Source organism: Accipiter gentilis, chromosome 30, assembly GCF_929443795.1.
Source record: "Accipiter gentilis chromosome 30, bAccGen1.1, whole genome shotgun sequence".
NCBI lineage: Eukaryota > Metazoa > Chordata > Aves > Accipitriformes > Accipitridae > Astur > Astur gentilis.
The window spans coordinates 1,600,926-1,620,035 of NC_064909.1; the positions used below are offsets into that span (position 1 = coordinate 1,600,926).

General features: G+C 34.2%; 1 protein-coding gene across 1 annotated transcript in view; it reads right to left on the reverse strand.

Moving 5' to 3' along the window:
* KIF6 (kinesin family member 6) overlaps positions 1–19,110 on the reverse strand; it is a 187,566-nt gene that overhangs the window by 112,299 nt on the left and 56,157 nt on the right. Inside the window, exons 11-12 of the mRNA XM_049833729.1 lie at positions 2,597–2,702; positions 1,062–1,200 (exon numbers count right to left, since the gene is read on the reverse strand). Coding sequence (XP_049689686.1) covers positions 1,062–1,200; positions 2,597–2,702 — 245 coding nt within the window. The remainder of the gene's footprint in view (positions 1–1,061; positions 1,201–2,596; positions 2,703–19,110) is intronic.

The window sequence follows — 19,110 nt, forward strand, 5'->3', positions numbered from 1 at the left end:
AATAATTTATTTTGGGAAGAAATGTTTCTGTGAATACAGACCATAAAATTGACATGAAAATTGAATAATTTTTTAAAAGGAATGATAAGTCAGTGTTATAACTAAATTTATTTGAAAGTGCACCTTGGAAAATGAACATTTTATCTTCTGTCACAGAGCAGAAATAGAGAAGCTTTCCTGCCACCTCAATTCCGACTGGTAGCATGCTACATCCCGATGTAAAATGGCATTCTCATTTGACATAAAATTGATCTGGAATTCTTGAGCACAAAGAATGCAAGTGAGTTTGCTTTTTACTAATAACCCTAAAAGAATCTGTTACTTATAAACTCAAAACAAAAACAAAACCATTTTTTCAGTTCTCTGCCATCTCCAAATTTTACCCACCAAGTAGCCACAATGTGAGGGACAGAGTGATGCTGTGGTCTGCCCACAGTTCTGTCAACCTGCTAAAAACAATTCCAACCCATCATGCAACAGTGCAGCTACCTCTGTGTTTCCTGTGAGGCAGTGAAATGGACAAATCACATCTGAGCAGTTTAGTATTTTTACATGCAAAAAGCTTTAGCTTTAATTTAAATTTTAGAGTTGCATGTAAAAAAGTACAATTTTTATCTTTATTCTAAAGGCAAATAGCCCAATAGTCCCCAAAGTAGCACTTCATTTGGCTAAAAATAATACAGGAAATTCTATTCTTTTTAAGGTAATAAGTTGGTCTTTATATAGTATTGGAGTTACCTAGTCTAAAAAATAGTTTAATTTGCTTGAGAAGAATGTTTCAGATGTGGCCTGATCCACAGTATTTGGATCTTGGCTGGACTGTTCTAAAGCTAAGTGGTACCTGGATCCAGGATTTTGATTTGGGTCACAACTGAAGTAGAAGCAGGCGCAAAGCAGAAGTCCAGCCACATAAAAGTCGGAACTGAGTAATTGGTTTAACACAGTGGGGTCAGTAGAGAGAATTTCCTTCCATACAGCTAATGCCTATCTCACACACACAAAACCCATTGTAGCTAGATCAGCACAAACCCAAATATTATTTTTTTTCTCACAAAGGATACTGATTTCATTGTCTCTTTGCTGCAGAAGTTCTTTCAGTTTTTTCAATTCTTCTCCTGTTTCTTTGTTAGTCTCTTTTTCTTCAGGTATGTATTGTGAGAGCAGCTTTTCATGATTCATCTTTGAATGATTCATTAGTTGCTATTAGAAGAAAGAAAAAAAGCACACTTTTAACTTTACCTCCAGCTATGTATTTGTTCTACTCTGAGACTGTGTAGCTATGGTAGAAAAGCTAAGGCCTTCCTAAACTTGACAGAACAAAATCATGCCACCAGTTGACTGTCGAGTTATATGCATTGTGTCAAGTATGGGACAAGTTGTATGTGTGGATCTTTACTACCACATGTACAATTTACTTTACTCTTTCTTCGCATAGGTTCCAGTGTTCTCTAGTACCACAGAGCTTTCAGTATTAATGATATAACTAAAACCTAATTATTTAAAGACAATAAATTAAGATCAGGAATGTATACATTGTTATATTGGAAAACTATATCCCAAAATACAGAAAAGTACATATTATCTTCTATTGCTTTCCCTATTAATTTCACCTGTTCTTCCTAGTTTAAGTGTATCATGTTTGCTCAATGATTTAGAAGGGCTTACAACACCAACAGAAGAGTTGGGAATACAGATGGCTACATCTATCCATATACAAATAGTTTGTCTGTGTTGATTCCAATAACTTCCAATGCTCTCTTACAATTTACTGCATGCCAAGATCCTTAGTGAGCATGCTGGTTTTGGCTGGGATAGAGTTAATTTTCTTCATAGTGGCTAGTATGGGGCTATGTTTTGGAATTGTGCTGGAAACCGTGTTGATAACACAAGGATGTTTTCGTTACTGCTGAGCAGTGCTTACACAGAGTCAAGGCCTTTTCTGCTTCTCACCCCACCCCACCAGTGAGTAGGCTGGGGGTGCACAAGGAGCTGGGGGGGGACAAGGCCAGGACAGCTGACCCCAACAGACCAAAGGGATATTCCAGAGCATATGATGTCATGCTCAGCATAGAAACCTGGGGGAAAAAGAAGGAGGCGGGGGACACATTTGGAGTGATGGCATTTGTCCTCCCAAGTAACCATTACATGTGATGGAGCCCTGCTTTCCTGGAGATGGCTGAACACCTGCCTGCTGATGGGAAGTAGTGAATGAATTCCTTGTTTTGATTTGCTTGTGTGCACAGCTTTTGTTTTTCTTATTAAACTGTCTTTATCTCAACCCACAAGTTTTCTGACTTTTACTCTTCCGATTCTCTCCCCCATCCTACTGTAAGGGGAGTGAGCGAGCAGCTGTATGGTGCTTGGTTGTTGTCTGGTGTTAAACCACGACAGTGGAGTTTCCACAAAATGCTGCTGAATTTTTCAAACTAAGTTTCACTTGTCTATCAAGTCCTCCATGCTCTTCACAGTTCAGCTGTGTTACCCCTTTGCAATGCCTCTCAACTGTATTGCATTTCTTTTGACACTTTTCAACTGTGAATGTCTTCAAGTTATTTTCAGTGCCAGCTGCACTTCCATCTATGTTTAAAAGAAATACCTTCACATGAATGAAGCAATACTTGATCTTGCGCATGTCAGCACCAACATCCAGAGTGCTATCAGGATCATTATCTTCAAGAAATGTTTCAAGTAATTCATCCAACCTGAAAATACATAGCATTTTTAAGGAAAAAAAAATAATCACAAAGAAGCAGACAACTCTGTAAAGTAATGTATCAAATACAATACAGGATTTACCAAGTTGACTGTTATTAGTAGGCTATTTTCCTTCAAGGTCCGTGCAATTGCAACGTACTTTTGTTCCTCATACTAAAACCTGGATTTGATACTGGAGATTCTACACTCTGTATCAGAACATACTTTCACATGCTAAGGAATAGTTCCAGAACTAAAAGCATCTAAGAAGTAGATTTTTTCATTTATTTTATAACCTTCTGTTCTTATACCATCTCATAATTGAAAAGATCTAAAGCCTGCCATCCCAGAAGACTAGATTTTTAGAGGCCTTGGGCATAGGATTTTTTAATTTATATGGTTATTTGTGCAAGAGAAAAATCTACTTCCTTTTCTATTATAAGAGTCAGCAGATGGCATACCTTTCATACATAAAATTACCTGCTCCAATCACTAAGCAAAGCAACCTATCTTTTGATGCACATATTCATAGATTTCCCAATGACCTAATACTCTTCTTCTGATTAATGAAATTTAGTTAGTATCTTATTCTCGCAATTTGTTCTTATTTAACAAATATCCGACAACATCTTCTTTAGGGAGGAGCAATGCTTATCTTGGTAATTCAGTCTTCATAAGAAAATCTGGGTCACAGAAACATCCTCTTGTTTTTTCAAAACAAAATTAAAATATTCAGACTGGAAACCTACAGAGTGATAATATACCATGCTCCTGGGCTGCATGTCACATCTATATGGATAGACTCAGATTTCCTCTTGCATGCTCTCACCAGCTCTCCAGGTCTTGCATTCCAGGATGCATGGGAGATCATCCTCAAGATAAAGGGAAAGGGAATTCTAAACCAAAACTAGCCCTTAGCCCTTTTACTAAGGTACATTTCTGGAAAATAGGAATTGCAAGTTTGAACTCCATCAACCGGTTTCAGATTAAAGGCTTCCTGGTTCCTGACAAATGCTATTACCATTAACTTAGTAGGTAAATGGTCGGCAAAAATGACAGCCATATGCCCTGTAAAGCATAATTCTATGATTTTAAATGTTTATTTAGGTTATTATCCTCAGAAGATGAACTTAGGTTCTGAACCTGACTAAACCAAGGTATCTAAGGTACCTGCATCATGCCCCACTGCCAGAGAAGGGCAGGAGTTCAGAACCATCTCAGTGCCTAGTGTTTATTTTGGACTAGTTTTGTTCAGCTCCTCATTTAATACACAAGCCTTCTGAATGTTACTTAACAGTCATTTATCCTTTTCAGTTACAGGACTGGGGATCTTGTTGCCATTTGACTATCTGAATCACTTTACTGTAACCAAATACCAAAATTTTAGGCATTAAAATATCACAGTATCTGAAGTTGACCCTGAAATAGGTGGCTGGGATATTGCCCTGCTTTTGAAGAATTCTCTTACTGAGATTCCTCACATTACTATACTGTAGTAAGAATTCCCTGCTGGAGGGTGAAACAATGAGATGTACAACAAACAGAAAAAAAAAAATCATTTTCAGGAGATAAAAACCTGAAACTATATCCGTAAAACTGGAGCCATAAAACTGGACTGAAAGTTGGAAAACATAACAGGTAGGTTTGGTTATTTATCTCTTCCAGAGTTCACTATGGCAAAGTGTCAATTCTCAAAACAGGAGAATTTTTTGAGAGAAAAGAAGAGAGTAACCCTCAGTTAGTTTCAGATAAACTATACTTTCCTATTTTCATTATAACATTTAAAGAACAAGAGACAAATCTGTTGTCTATACCATTTATCGTATGTGTAAAATTCACATCTTCTGAATTTATAGAACACTCCCTGAAGTCAATGTGAGCTGTATCTGTGGAGGGCTTAAAGGAGAGGATATTTAAAGAGAATTATTAGTTACAGAAGCATTACTGGTATTGACTTGCTTCTCAAGTTAAGAGACTACAAAAATTACTCAGTAAAAGAGACCAAAATTTTACTTATTGCTACATGATTTTTTCTTCATGAAGAGTCCAACAGAACAGAGGCCAGTAGTACATGAGGTTATTCATACTCTCTGCAGACACACTAAGCACAATGAGCAGGACAATTAATCCTTCATATGTGAAGGCAGGCATTTGTGTAAGCACTGGGAAGAGAGATGCATTTATACTACTAATGAGAATGCAACAGACACAGAGAAAGTTAGTATTTGTCACTATCTTAAGCACCTTACTGATTACAGTGAGTAAGAGAAAACAAGTAAAAAACATTTTTTATAACTAGGCTGTCTAGACTGACTATATGAAGCAATCTATAAAAACGGGCCTTTAACCCTGAACTAGAAATTAGAAGGGAGATATTTTAACCTTACTAAGATTACCTGTTTGCCAGGGATTTACCCATACTCAGATTACCACAGATTTAGGCTATGGGAATCAATGAAAAATATTACACTAACTTGCACCATTACCATTACCAGAATAACACTACAGAAAGTTAAAGTATTTCAAGAGAAAGAATAAGAATATATAATTCTTGTAAAATAATACTCTATTTTGAAAATTATTATTATTTGCCAGTCAAGAGTCAAGGTTAATTTGTCAAGAGTATCAAATTAGACAAGCTGTAGTTATGGATATGAGCTGCTATTTCTTCTGTCTTACATTACCTTTAATGTGTTTGGCCTTCTCGAAAGAATACAACGGCCCAATTCATTTTTTGTGTCCCAAGGACTATATAGAAGCCAAAACAGATTTAAGCACTAGAAGACTGAGTCAAGTCTGAAACAGCAGAATGTAAATCAGAAGTTATAAACCAATTGAGCCTCTTTGCCAATTCTAGAAAACAGCAGAATCTTCACTGTATTTTTAGATACATTTTTAAAATTTCACCTTTAAGAATTAGAACAAGAACAGACCAACCTAGTCTAAACACTATGGACAAAAACAGAAGAAAAAGAAAAAAGAAGAAAAGCAACAGTGAAAATCCCCATGAATACCAGCAACAGAAACCACCACATCCCTCACATTTTTTTAGGTTTCCATGTAAAAGTTACCAGAACTCTTTCTAAAATAAATACACAGTCTGACAACACTCTGGATATTCTGGGAGTTCTTCCAGTATATTGAAGTATTAAACAAAGGTAAAAAATAAACTGACAATGCAATACAGATGCAACTTGAAGTTTTTCTTCTTAATGAACAGATCTTAGTTAATTTAACCTTGGTTTTTTTTTTTTTTTTTGTCCAAGTGATTTATCAGCTCAAGGACTGTGAAAACACTTAAAACATTCTCCTATGAATTTATACACTGGCAAGATTTGCAGTTTACAAATGAAAAAAACACAATGCTACTTCAATTCATTTCCAGAGATGTTCACAGAATAAATCAAGGAAAGAATAAAGAATAACAAGAAGAGGGGGGAAAAAAAAGAGAGATAAAGAGAAAAAAAGGAATACTGACCGTACATTTTCTTTTTCCTAACATTTATTAGACAAGGTAGATCTGCTTGCTAGGTGACTCAGAAACAAAGGACAATGTAATTCTACAAGATGAATATCCTATTCCTGACTCAAACAGTTTATTATATTTATCTCTATAAATATCTATAAAAATAAAATTAAATATATGGAATATATGAAAACTAGAGCACAGAATTATATAAAATAGGGCAGTAAAAGATTTAAGAAATTCATATAGGGCATCTAGAGTTCTAACTCTGACACATTCTTTCTAGTCAAAACAGTCACACACAGGCTGTAGTCATCCTCTTATTAAAAAGCGCAAAGTGAGAAAACCCTTTTTATAAGTAAAGGAGAGCCAAAATGGCTTTTGGTTTTCATTCAGTTACTTTCAAGAAGTGGATAATATCTTTTTCCTTAGCAATAATACTATCTTTTGAGATAGTCACCTAATCTCTGATTCTTAATTCTCTACCAGAGGAATGCATATTAAACAGTTTTCCTCCAACCTAAGACTGCTGCAAGAATATACATCAGCAAGAATCAAACCAGAAAAACACATAGAACAGCCCAGCACTGAACCAAGTTGGGCCTAGATGTTCAAAAGGAACAAGAAACCCATAGGGAACTACAAATCCAGGAACCCCCTAGCAAATTGTGCTTTAGTTGCCTACTCAGAGGCATGCATATGTGGCAGAGCAAATGGTATATGAAATCATGAGGTAAAATAACAATGTCCTTTTTCTTAAGGACTTTTTTCACCTCTGTCATAGTAGAATAACTATAAAAGCATAGGAAACAAAGTGGTTTTGGTCAGTTGTTGTGGCTCAGCCCTGACACCATAGTTCTCTTAGATAGTCAGTACGTTCTATTTCCTGGAAAAGTTGATAACTACAGTTTCTTTCCAAAAAAGACCTGAGCAATCAATCCTTGTACTTACCGATGACCAGCTTCTGCTACTATGCCAAGGATAATGGTTAATATTTGCATGCTCTCTCAAAATAGAAATTACGAAATAAAGCTGCCCAAAGAAGGGAGTTTTGAAAATGAACTTGCAAAAGGAATGAGCATGCTTGGCACAGAATTCATAACATATTTGAAAAATTTCTAAGTTTGTGACTGAGCATTTCTTCTCCCAAAACATCCCAGGCTGAACGTTAATTTCCCCACTATACCTACTGCCAAAACTCAAAAGGAAAATAATTTAGAAAAATCAAAGACATTCACGTACGTAGGTTCTAAGACATGGCTGACAGTGCCATGGTAACTCATAAACTAGAGGGGAGGAAAAAGGCCCAACACGCTTTTGTTAAAGCTTACTAATGAAAAACAGATAGGATCAAGCAGAAAAAAATAAACCAATCAAGAAACATACAACCCCCCCTTCCATAGTATTTATGAACACTGTTGCTTGCAGTATGACATTTTTTATTTTCTTTCTTGACTTTTTATTTATAAAGACTAGCACTACAGCAGTGCTGGACTTTATTGTTCTTATATGAGACATGGACTGCAGCAGAAATAAGTTCCTGTTTTGGTGTTCTATTTCTTTATTATCAATGTAAAATATGAGCTTATTACAAGCCCTTTGTAAGACATGCATCAGTACCGAAAAGAATAATCCTCCAGATAAAATTAAAATTAAAGATAATCAACCCAAAGACCTAGTAATGAAATAACAAAAAGCCTAGTAACAGATACCTCTTTCTTACCGGAGCAGAAACCTGAATAAAGAGATGGTCTCTATACTACCGTCTGAAGATCAACACCAGGAATTCTATTTCTCACTGGAGAGACCTTTATAAAAAGTACTTAGCCCCCAGTCTTCTCACTGATTAGCTTAGAAATTCAAAGTGCACTCAGCTTGATGGGAAAAAGCAACGATGGAAACTGTTTATATGGGGTTAGCTACAAACATAGAATTGAAAATTACTGAATTGCTTACAAGTCATAATTGCTTCAGTGGAAATATGCAGCATGTATCTTTATTTCAGGATTTGGTACTCTTTTAATGTCAGATGGCCGATCTAGGTTATTTAAATTTGAGGGGTTTTTGTTATACTGGTGAGTTACATCAGAAGAGGCTACATTAATCTGTAATAGAAGTACCTAGTCACAAGATACTTGCACTGAAAGTACTAAAGTAACATAAAAAAACCCCAAACCTAAAAGTATATTTTAGAAATGCTAAAATCTCTATTTCTGTGCAGAAACAAATATTAAACTAATAGTCTTTTATTTGTTGTAGTTAATAACATCAGCAAGCCAGCTGTTGCATTCTTCATTAGTTTTAGCTTACTAAGGCTCTCAATAATGTTTCCATGCAGAATTTGTGTTAATCAAACCTGGATCATGGATAATCATAGCTAATTTCACATGACAGGAAAACATATTTAAAATCAGTGTCAGAGGATGTCTATTCTGATTTCTGGAGATCCAAAATGGTTCCCTTTTTTTCCTTTTTTCTTGTATGTTGTTAGATAAAGGAAGTTATAGACTATTAAATATTTATTATTTAATGTTATTACAGTAGATGAAGCCTAAAAAGGGGATTTTTCATATACCTCCATTCTTCTTTTTTAGGACTGTGAGGTTCTGCCCTAAGAACAGCAGGCCTAACTTATACTAATAAGAGCAAGGGTATGCTGAAGCCTATTGCCAGAATTCTGTTGTATCAGGAAGAATAGTTTTCCCAACAGAAATTCAACAAAGGAGGAAAAATATGAAAGTATCAAAAAAAGACCCATTTTCTGTGAAAAACAGGAGTAAACAAAGAACAGGGTTTTCTTTCTCAGGGCTCATCAGAAAAAAACCAAACAGAAAACATGAGTAAAAAATCCCCCCTCCCCCGCACCAAAAAATAATTTTCTAAGTCAATGCCAAAGGAACAGTATCATGTCATTTAGGAGATTAATTTAAAACTCATTTTGATAGTGGTCTTATACATATTAACATAGTACAAGAAAAAAGGTACTACAGTGCTGATCCAGGTGAGTTTGAATCATGAAACCCAACGCTGAAAACAAAAGCTGTGTCAAGCACAAGTCTGTTCTTATGCCAATGCTAGGAAGACAACTCACAGTAAAACAGTCATAAACAGTTGGGATGGAAATGTGTTAAACTAATAGTGCTCTCCGGTTAGTGAATGTGAATCAGTCCCAAATTCTTAGTCTAGCATTTCCCTCTACATTATTTGCAAAAAACCTACAAAAATGCACACTGTACTCGTGCAGCTCACAGACACCTTTTACATTACCAAATTTATTTCTCTTCTGTTACTTTCCAGCATTCAGGAATTCTTTTTTAATGAAGCCTGCTTAACATTTAGGCCACACATAAATCACAAAAGCTTTCTATCCACACTGCTTTAGGTTCCATGCAATTTTTCTGATAGCCCAACTCCAGAATAATTAGATGAATACTGTGCTACTTCAGTTTTACCCATTCATTAAATAACAGACTTTCATCTTTTTTAAAAAAATCCACTTCCGAAACAGTCATATGTTTGCATGAACCAGGATGCAAATTACACAGCTGAAATGCATCAGAAAAGCACTCCTAGCCAACTGAGATTATGTTTTTAAAGTTTAGAGTTCTCAGTAGCATGCAGGATGCATGGTCTCAAAACACAGATTTGGAAGGACTCATTTTGACCTTGCTTTATGTGCCATGATTCATTTCTGGGAGAGCTTGCCTTTTAACCCCTGATCACTGACACAGTATATTATGTATCAAAATTAAGTTTGCTTAAAGAATAATTAATTTTGTGTGTTAGCTGTGAACTCTGTGACAAGCAAAATGGAAATCCAAGTTTATGAAAAATAGGCTGCAAACAAAGAAGCTACTGAAACACTTGACGTAATTGGAGAATTAAAAAAGTTTGTTTACCTAGACTTTCGCAATAGTTTTCCTATTGGTAGCATACTCCATATCATTTTTTTTCTTTATATCTTTAAGTTTAATAATGATGTTGATGTTATTAAAAAAAGTAACTCCACATGTCCACGTATTTCATGAATGTATTTTTTTAAAAATGCATGATAGGTGAAGCAGAATTGCCATTATATCTAGTAAAAGCTAACCACATAAGTTAGCTTCAAGTGTGCATCTGTATGGGAAGATCATGATAATTCTAAGCAGCAAATTTTATCAATAATGCTATGGATGACAGGAGAAAAAAGGGAAGGTATTTCTAGGCATAGTTGCTAATGGCATGACAAAGAAGATAAAGTATACGCAACACACCCGAACCTGCCCTGAGAAGAGCTGTAATACATTATTGATGGGTAGTAGACACGACAGCAATTGCCTAACATGTAACTGACATATAGAGGATAATGCTGTATTCTGTATCCAGAAATAACTGCATAACCTCTAATTTAACAGAACTGGGTTAACTCCTGGGCGAAATAATAGTAATAAAAGTAGCTAAATAGTGGAACTGGTTACTTAAGCCTTTGTATAATTCCCTCAGTAGATATTTGTAAGAATACTTTTATTAACATGGCCCTGAAATAGGCTGCATTGATTTGGTGCAGTCTTATAGCAGGGAAGTAAGAGCAATAAGTCCTTAAGTGTCTTCTGTTTCTACAGTCTGAAAGATTTTTACACTTTTTTTCACTTTAAATATCTATACAGTACTCTAACAACTGAAAAAATCTGTTACAGGACAATAAAGGCAAGGATACCTTTTCTGCTACTGATTGCAAAGAAATGAAGAAGCCTAAATGTAATACACTTCATACTGAAGTGTTTATGTGTGTATGTACAAGGAAGTCAAGCAATAATAGTGTTGCATACTACAAATTTGCTGTGAGGTTCAGTTTCATCCTGTAAACTGAAAATACATTCTAAGCCAGTCTGTAAATAACGGCATTAAATTATACTAGCAACTGTGTTTTAAGAAACAAAAAAAAAATTATTTTTTTTAGTTGCTTCTCAGGAGTCATTCTCAATGGCATAGTCAGTCAGACAGACAGATGGAAACTAAACTGACATTTCTGTCAGACATTCCTCTAGCTAGCCACTACAAAATAACCATGAAAAAAAACCCAAACCAAGGAAAAAACACCAAAGCACAATACCCTTGATGAGGTAAAGTGAAGCAGAAGCAGGTCTGCATGGACTTTGATAAAATATGCAAGTCTTTGTTTTATTGCAGCCTTCCTCCCAAATTAAGTACCTTGAAAAAAACCACCAAAAAACCCCCCACCAAAACTTTGGGGATAATTTCCTAGTATTTTCCATTTCTTATTTTCATAGTAGAATATTCAAAGACAAAGAATAGTCCAGAAATTATTAGACTGTTTCATATAGCCAGGCAACAGAAAATTGAATGAGAATAAGGAAATGTATACACTAATACTGATTTTTAAATCCACGGACATTTCACTTCCTTTGTTTGTACCTCAATTTGTGCGCCCATGAAACAGGCAATTATACCAAGTTATCCAAGAGATTCACATAATATTAGATTATGTGAACTATGTAGATACTCTACAAATCATGCACAAGTCCAGAACTTTTAATCCACTGACGTTATATATATATATATATATATATATATATATATATATATATCAGGACTGATCCTGCAAAATGTCAACTTATTAAAAGCCTCAGATAATGAGTTGGAAAGACTCAGAAATACCACTGGAAATCAGCGGAAAGCTAAGTACTACAAACCTAAATTATTCTTGAAAACAAATGCTTCAGATGCTCAAAATTTTACCACTGCTGTAATCTGAAGCTCTTAAAGATGATTTTGAAGCTTTCTGTTATATATCAAAATTTGGGAAGCTTCTGCCCTTTGAGTCAGTATAATGAAGTGAATCCTATGATACTTCCACAGGCAAATATTATGACCTTTAAACTTTCAAGTGTCTCTTAAGCCTGCATAGGTAACTATTCTCTTACATGGTGAAAATAAAGGTTGTGAGTAAGATTTGAATAATGTTATCAATAAAATAATGTTCCTGAAGAGGAAGTCACGACGTCTCACAAAACAAAAAAACTACCCCAAACCAAAGAGCCACAGATATAGTAAAAATTTTAAGTTCTCGTATTTAGAAATGTAAAAAGAACAGATGAAAATAGAGAACACAGCAATATGACCAATGATTTACATGTATGGAGATAAACTGATTTTCATAAAATATTGAGTGTTGGCTGGTATTTATTGGTGTAATATGAACATGTTTGTTAGACCAAATGGTTTTTCCTAACTTTCTATTCCTAATTTTCTAATATGTTCAGCAAGGGCCAAGTGCTTATAAAATAACTGATAATAGAGCTAAAGCACACTGTTCCTTATTGATAATGAATAGAAACGAATAGATTTTTGAATACCATGTGCATTTTGTTAATACTATAGGCAACAATTAGGATTTATATACTGCCTCTAAGTAGCCAATAGGCTGGCATCCAAAGAGATTACCTAAATTCAAGCTGGCATGGATCAATTGGATATTTTTTTTCAGTTGTACCAAGTTCATTTATTTGACGGTAAAATTTTTGAAAATCTGGCTTCTGATTTTGTAAAGCACTCAAACAAACAGTATCACACACACAAGTGAATGATTAACATTAAACACTTGCACTACACAGTAGAGAAGCATATATCTCCTATTACAGATATAAACCTCCCTTTTTTTATTAGACATATGGACAAAGCCATTTTTGCTACCTCCCCTATGTGAGGAGATTCTTCTGAATTAGATGTCTACAATGTGGCAAACAGATGTAAAGAGTTTCTACACAGTTGAAAGTCATTCATGCCAATGATAAAATGCACACAGATTTAAATCTTTGTATCAGTAAGGCAAGGGGATTTGGCAGGGACTATAAAAAGACCAAGACTGGCTTATACAGGGAAAAGAATGCCTACACTAATACTACACATGCAAATTTTTTGCAGAGAAGAAACATGTCAAAGTAGCCTGCTGAGTGATGATTTCCTTCACTGACAGCACTATATAATAACAAACCAAAAGCACATGCATAAAGAACTGCTACTCACTGTCAGCTAATATTTGTGGCCATAACAGTAGTCATATTCTAATCAATAGAGTATAACTAAAAGTAGCAATAGAAAACTAAGCTTCAGTTTATCAAAATCTGAAAAATATAAATATCTCTAAGGAAAAGGTAGCAAGACCTTGAAATAAAAAGAAAGAACATAGGACAAGCATAAAAACTACACAAGGAAGTCAAAAGGACTCATATGGATGAACACTAAGACATTCTTACAGTATAGAAAACAGAGGTAGTTTTGAAAAAAATTGTGTAAAGTGTCACTTACAGGTTATTAATTAGATGTAAAAGCTCAGAAGAAAGAGATTTTCAAAAAGTATTAAAAGTGTCAAAAGATGCAAGCAGGTATTTAGTGGTACTTTCAGAGACAACTCAGCTGCCCAAGCATTCAATCAATTTCAGTGAGATTCAAAAACCTGCTATGATCAGAGAATTTTGAACATATATATTTGGAAATTGGCTCCAAGATTTTTTGAAACTTCTAAACAGGACATAGTATGTAGTCTCCTTCCCCCACCGCCCCCCGCCCCAGTAAAACAAAGTTGCTAAACTTTGAAAGAACTTTAAATTATGTCTCAATAGTTTCAATGTAAAATGTAATCAGTTTAAATAATACAAGATTTTTTTTTCTACTTTCAGTGACCTTGGAACAAAATAGCAAGATCAAAGAAAAGTATTTACACTTCAAGCATCCAGCTTAGGTACCTGCATTAGGAATCTAAGATTCCTGTGCTGTAACTAAAGATTTTATAACATGCAAGAGAAAAATGCCCTCTAGAGAAAAACATTGATTTAATAGCATTCTAAATCAGGCATCTAATCTAGAAGTTAATGTGAAACATTTTAAGACTACTTTATAGTTAAGGTAGCTTCTTTTCTCCTGAAAATTGCCTACACGGTTTATGTCAGTCTGCTAACTTCTACAAAAATCCACTGCCTGCAAAGCTGTGTTGACATAAGGCAAGGTAATCTGCTTCTATTTCTTCCACCTTGCAACTGAAATTGAACACTGACATCAGCAAATAAGAACATTTGCTCTGCTTTGTAAATGAAACCATTTGTTCAACAGCTTAAGTATGAGTAACTGTTAAAACTCTGTATCATACAACAGTGCAATACTGTTAATACCATGATAGCATACAGATGTCACAATGCTGAAACAGAAAAATGAAAGACAGAAAGAAGTAATGAGAAATCCAGGACTTCAGCAAGATGAACAATATATGACTGTTGAGGTAAAAAATAGAAGCGTCTGTAATAATATATGTATCTGAAAGAAATAAGGTAAAGTTATTAATAAAGTGCTAATCCAGTACTTCCGGTCCTGCTCTTAGAGAATTCCAACTGGCAAAAGCTCTGGAAGCGCGGGTGCTCTGGCACACAGGACCTTGATTTGAAATCCTGACTTTCTGGGCACACATTGTAAATTGCTAGTGAGCTCATTTATAACAACTGAAAAAAAATACCCCAAATGAGTCAAACAAAAAGGACTCTCCTTTTTACCTCTGGCATGCTTCTCACAAAAAAAAAAAAAAAAAAGAGAAAAAAAAAAAGAAGCTATTTAATTCTATTCTAAAGCATAATACAGAAGCCTGCGAGAGTACAATTTCCTTCTATTTGGGATGTATGATGTTATTTTCTGGGTTTTTTTTTTTGTTTTTTTTTAATAGTCTAAAGTGTTCCTTTTCTTTTTTTCCCCTAAACAAGAAACTAATTCTCTAGCTCAAAGAAATATTTAGAGGTCAGCCTTTTACAGCCGAGGAAGTAGATGGTAAGATCCAAAGCAAGCAATTCAGGTTTTGGAAGCATTTTATGTACTACATTCTGAACCACTTGTATAGTCTAGCTGTATTTTTTTATGCTGTGCTTTTTAAATAAACAAAATGAGAGCAGCAGAATGCATGTATGTTTAACATTTATGAGGATAAAATAATTTAAAAAAATGGCATAATAATGTAAATGCTTACCATTTAACACAGAATTCTGAAGTAAGAATTCCAAACAGCTGTAGCTTTATTCACAGGACTGATAAGTTGTTTTGTATTATAATTTAGTATTCACAAGAAAAGTCAAGAGCATTTGTTTTCTAATTTGTTTTAAACTTAGTGAATGACAATGTGACATTGTAGTGGTTATGAGGAAAGCTTATTTGACAGATTTTTTTTCCTTCCATTAAATGAATAATAATAATAATAAAAATAATCCCTGAAAACACTTTGTTGATTTAAGTGAGAAAAAACAATGAAGAATGAACTTCAGTTTATTCACATACTAATTTCAATCATCTAGCAATTTTAACTGCATAGACTAGCCCACAGATTTCACTTGGAATGCCCTGAAAGTAAACAAGTGAAATGAAGCTCATTATTGTAAGAAACGTTTGGCATTTCTTGACTTAGTAAGTCAGGAAACATACAAAATACTATTTTAACATAATATTAATACTTATTTCCAGGGCAATCACTAACACTTATTTCCTGTAACATAGATAGAGACCAAAAACCTATGCATTACCAAAACCTCTTTATTAGACTAAAAAAATATTATTAGATCTACACATGTACCACTGGACCCAATTTCATTTTGGCAACCATCTTCTACTGAAAAGTGCTTAAGATAAAGACTTGTGCAGAGACAACAAAATAAATATGTACTTAGTGCACGGAGTTTTTCATTGACATGTTTTGTACTTTGATTATGTGTGTTCAGAATCAAAGAATAAATAAGAATATTGGCACAGAATGCTTTCAGTAGATTAATTTTGCTCTGATCTCCCTTGAAATATGTATGATGAATCAGAATAAGAATTAAAACACATCCATTTTTGCTGAGACTATATTTAGTACCACTTCTCCTTACTAGTTAATTAACTTATTTGTAATAAAATTAATTACAGTAAGCCTTGAAATTTTAAGAATTTTGAAAAGAACTGTGTAAACTTGGATTATTTTTTATATATATATATATATACACACACACATACATATACATGTCAAGATACAGTTTAAGTTTAAATAGAAGATATCCAAACTAAGCAGAAATGTCTAAATACTATTTGAAATCCATAATGACCCTAATTATAATTTCCTCTCTGGCATATTAAATATCATCAATTAAAAAAAATATATTAAAAAATTGTTCTGTCTTGAATCCCCTACAGTACCACTCCCCTAAGAACCATTCTTGGGTGCCAACTCCAAATAATGTACAACATAATATGTTGCATTATCACCTATACCATGTTTCTTTTTCTTTTCTCTCTGTCACAACAATCTGATCCATATGTTTCCTGATAAGTAATATTATTTAGTTTTCATTATAGCTGAAAAATTAGATGCAAACTACAACATAGACATTTTCCAATAATAGTAAATAATGATTTTATCAGCCCTCATGCAGGTCAATACCTCTGTTTCGACTACTCACTTGTATATTTATTCTTTAATGTGAACTAACTCTCCAGATAACAAGTAGCTCCAAACTCAGATGGCCGGCCTCAATAAACAGAATTGTCATAAAGATTTGCTGTGTTATACACTGATAGAGTCTAACTGGAGACAGAACACGTAGATGCTATCTGTTGATTTTCATAAATGCTCAGGTCATTTATGGACAGGAGGCTCAGACAGATGTAAACCAGCATGGTCACAAATATTATTGCCATATGAACACGAGCTCAAAACACTGAAGTAGTGGCTTTTTTTACTATCATTTAATTATACTTTAATTTGGGTGTTTAGTCCACATCAGTTGTTTACCTGCGAACACCCTGCTTGCAAAAACACGTAAAAAAGTGAAACTCATAAAACCTGACATTTTATATTTTCCCCCACTTGAGCTGTTTAAAAACAGATTGACTTATCTTTCAACATTCCATTCAACTACAGCATATAGTATTAATAAACCAGTCTGACTCATGTAGATGACAGTTATTCTCTAGCAGTACCTGCTACTCTCTGCTTGAAACTATGCTACCCATAAAAAACTCTGTATATCCAATTCTTTTTTCCATTTTAAGTCTATATTAAAAATAATGATCATTGAACAAGGCCTTATATGGCATTTATGACTGACGAGTTTAATTGTTTGAGGTCCTTGTTTATTATTGATAGCCAGGAAAAGTATTGTATCTATCTCAGTCAGCAGTACTTAAGTTTTGTTCTATATTTTAATTGCAGAGCATTTGCTCCAAGAAAGAACTTCTGAAACAGTGAACACATGTGCTACATAGGCCTGAGTAAACATAAATAAATGATAAATTTAAGAAACTTAAAATTTTGAGTTGCCCTAATATAGCTGAGGTCCTTGAAAGTTATTTCATCTTCTGAGTCTTATTACAGGTAGAAACTCATTACAGTCTCCTCCCTGCTTCTTTCTGGAGGAATGGATGCAAAATTCCTTGCTATGATGTCAGAAGAAACCTTTTCTGATGATGTAATGTACTATATATTGTGCTATACAGATAAAAAGGAAAACATACAACTGATACGCTTTCTAGTCACACATTTCAAAACAAGGCCCCCCAGATGTATGCTATATGCAGATGGTACATTCCTAGTTTTCCTTTGCATATTCACATTAAAAACTGTAGTGAACTGCAAACCCATTCCCATTTGTAAGACTGACATTTTCATCACAAAAAGTCAGGTAGGAAATCCTGGGAAGTAAGATTCATGAGTGTGGCTTAAAAAACTCAAATAATTTCCAAAACCCCAGTTTCCCTATACAAACTAAACAGCAAACAAGACCACAGTGGAAAATTCATATAACAGAATTTTACAATAATTTTAGGAAAGTACATCTTTAAATGAATATATAGATTATTTAATTATATCTGAAAGAAGTCACTAAGAGCTATTCAACATCTGAAGGACTAGTTCTGTCAGGGTAAAAAGAAACTAGCTAATAAGGGCATTTGATTTTGCATGTAAAAAAAAAAAGAAAGATACTTCTCTGTTCTTGCTGTTTCTTTAATTTTCTTTCTATGGCTTGATTTTGTCACATCCAGTGCTACCCTGTAATGTCCTTGGTGCATTTGACTCCCATACTTTTGGGCAGAATGATAAATATTAACCCAGTAGGACCTGAGGGGATATTTCTGCTTAGAAGATGATACTGGTAACTGCCAATGGTAAAAATTACTCAGATTAATGGTGTAAAAGAAATATATACATAATGCTATCTAGCTTCTCATCCTTGATACGGATGTCATTCTGAATTACAACAAAACAACACAATCAAACCCAAGAATTAATAATGACAACAATCTACATAAGAAAATCAAGGTTCAAGGTAGGAGCTTGTCCTCATGTCTCCAGAATCTCCTGGATATCAGGGGAAATCACACTGGTAGTTTTCTTCTGGACCAGTTCCAAAATAAATTAAAATAAGACTAAAAATTCTCACAGCTTCAACGTAGTAACCATTAACATCTTAATGAAACAAAATCTCTAGGCAGTTACTACTTTCTTTATACAGATGAGGCACAGACATTAAATAGGTCCATCTTACAGAATCAATTAACTTTTCAAAACTGGGAATTGAATTTTGTTATTGCAAACCTTTAGACCTAAGTAAATATTTCTATGTTGCACATAGAAAGTTCGTACATGCTGTACTGATCTGTTACAAAAAGCGGTAAGATGTTACAACACTTACGTGAATTAATCATGCATTTTCAATAGCATGCCCAGTAAAAAATTTGAATATTTGGCTTTTAAGACATTGATTAATTGTGTATCAGAAATGCAAGATTTCTCTTGGCCTATGTCAAACTAACACTGCAGGAGGATACTTCTTAGCACAAAGAAAATTTCTTGAATTCTACTCAGATTGTATATCCAGTTTTGAGAGATACTGTTTTTCTATTCCACACTATTATACAACACTTCTTTTTGCCTGGCATGT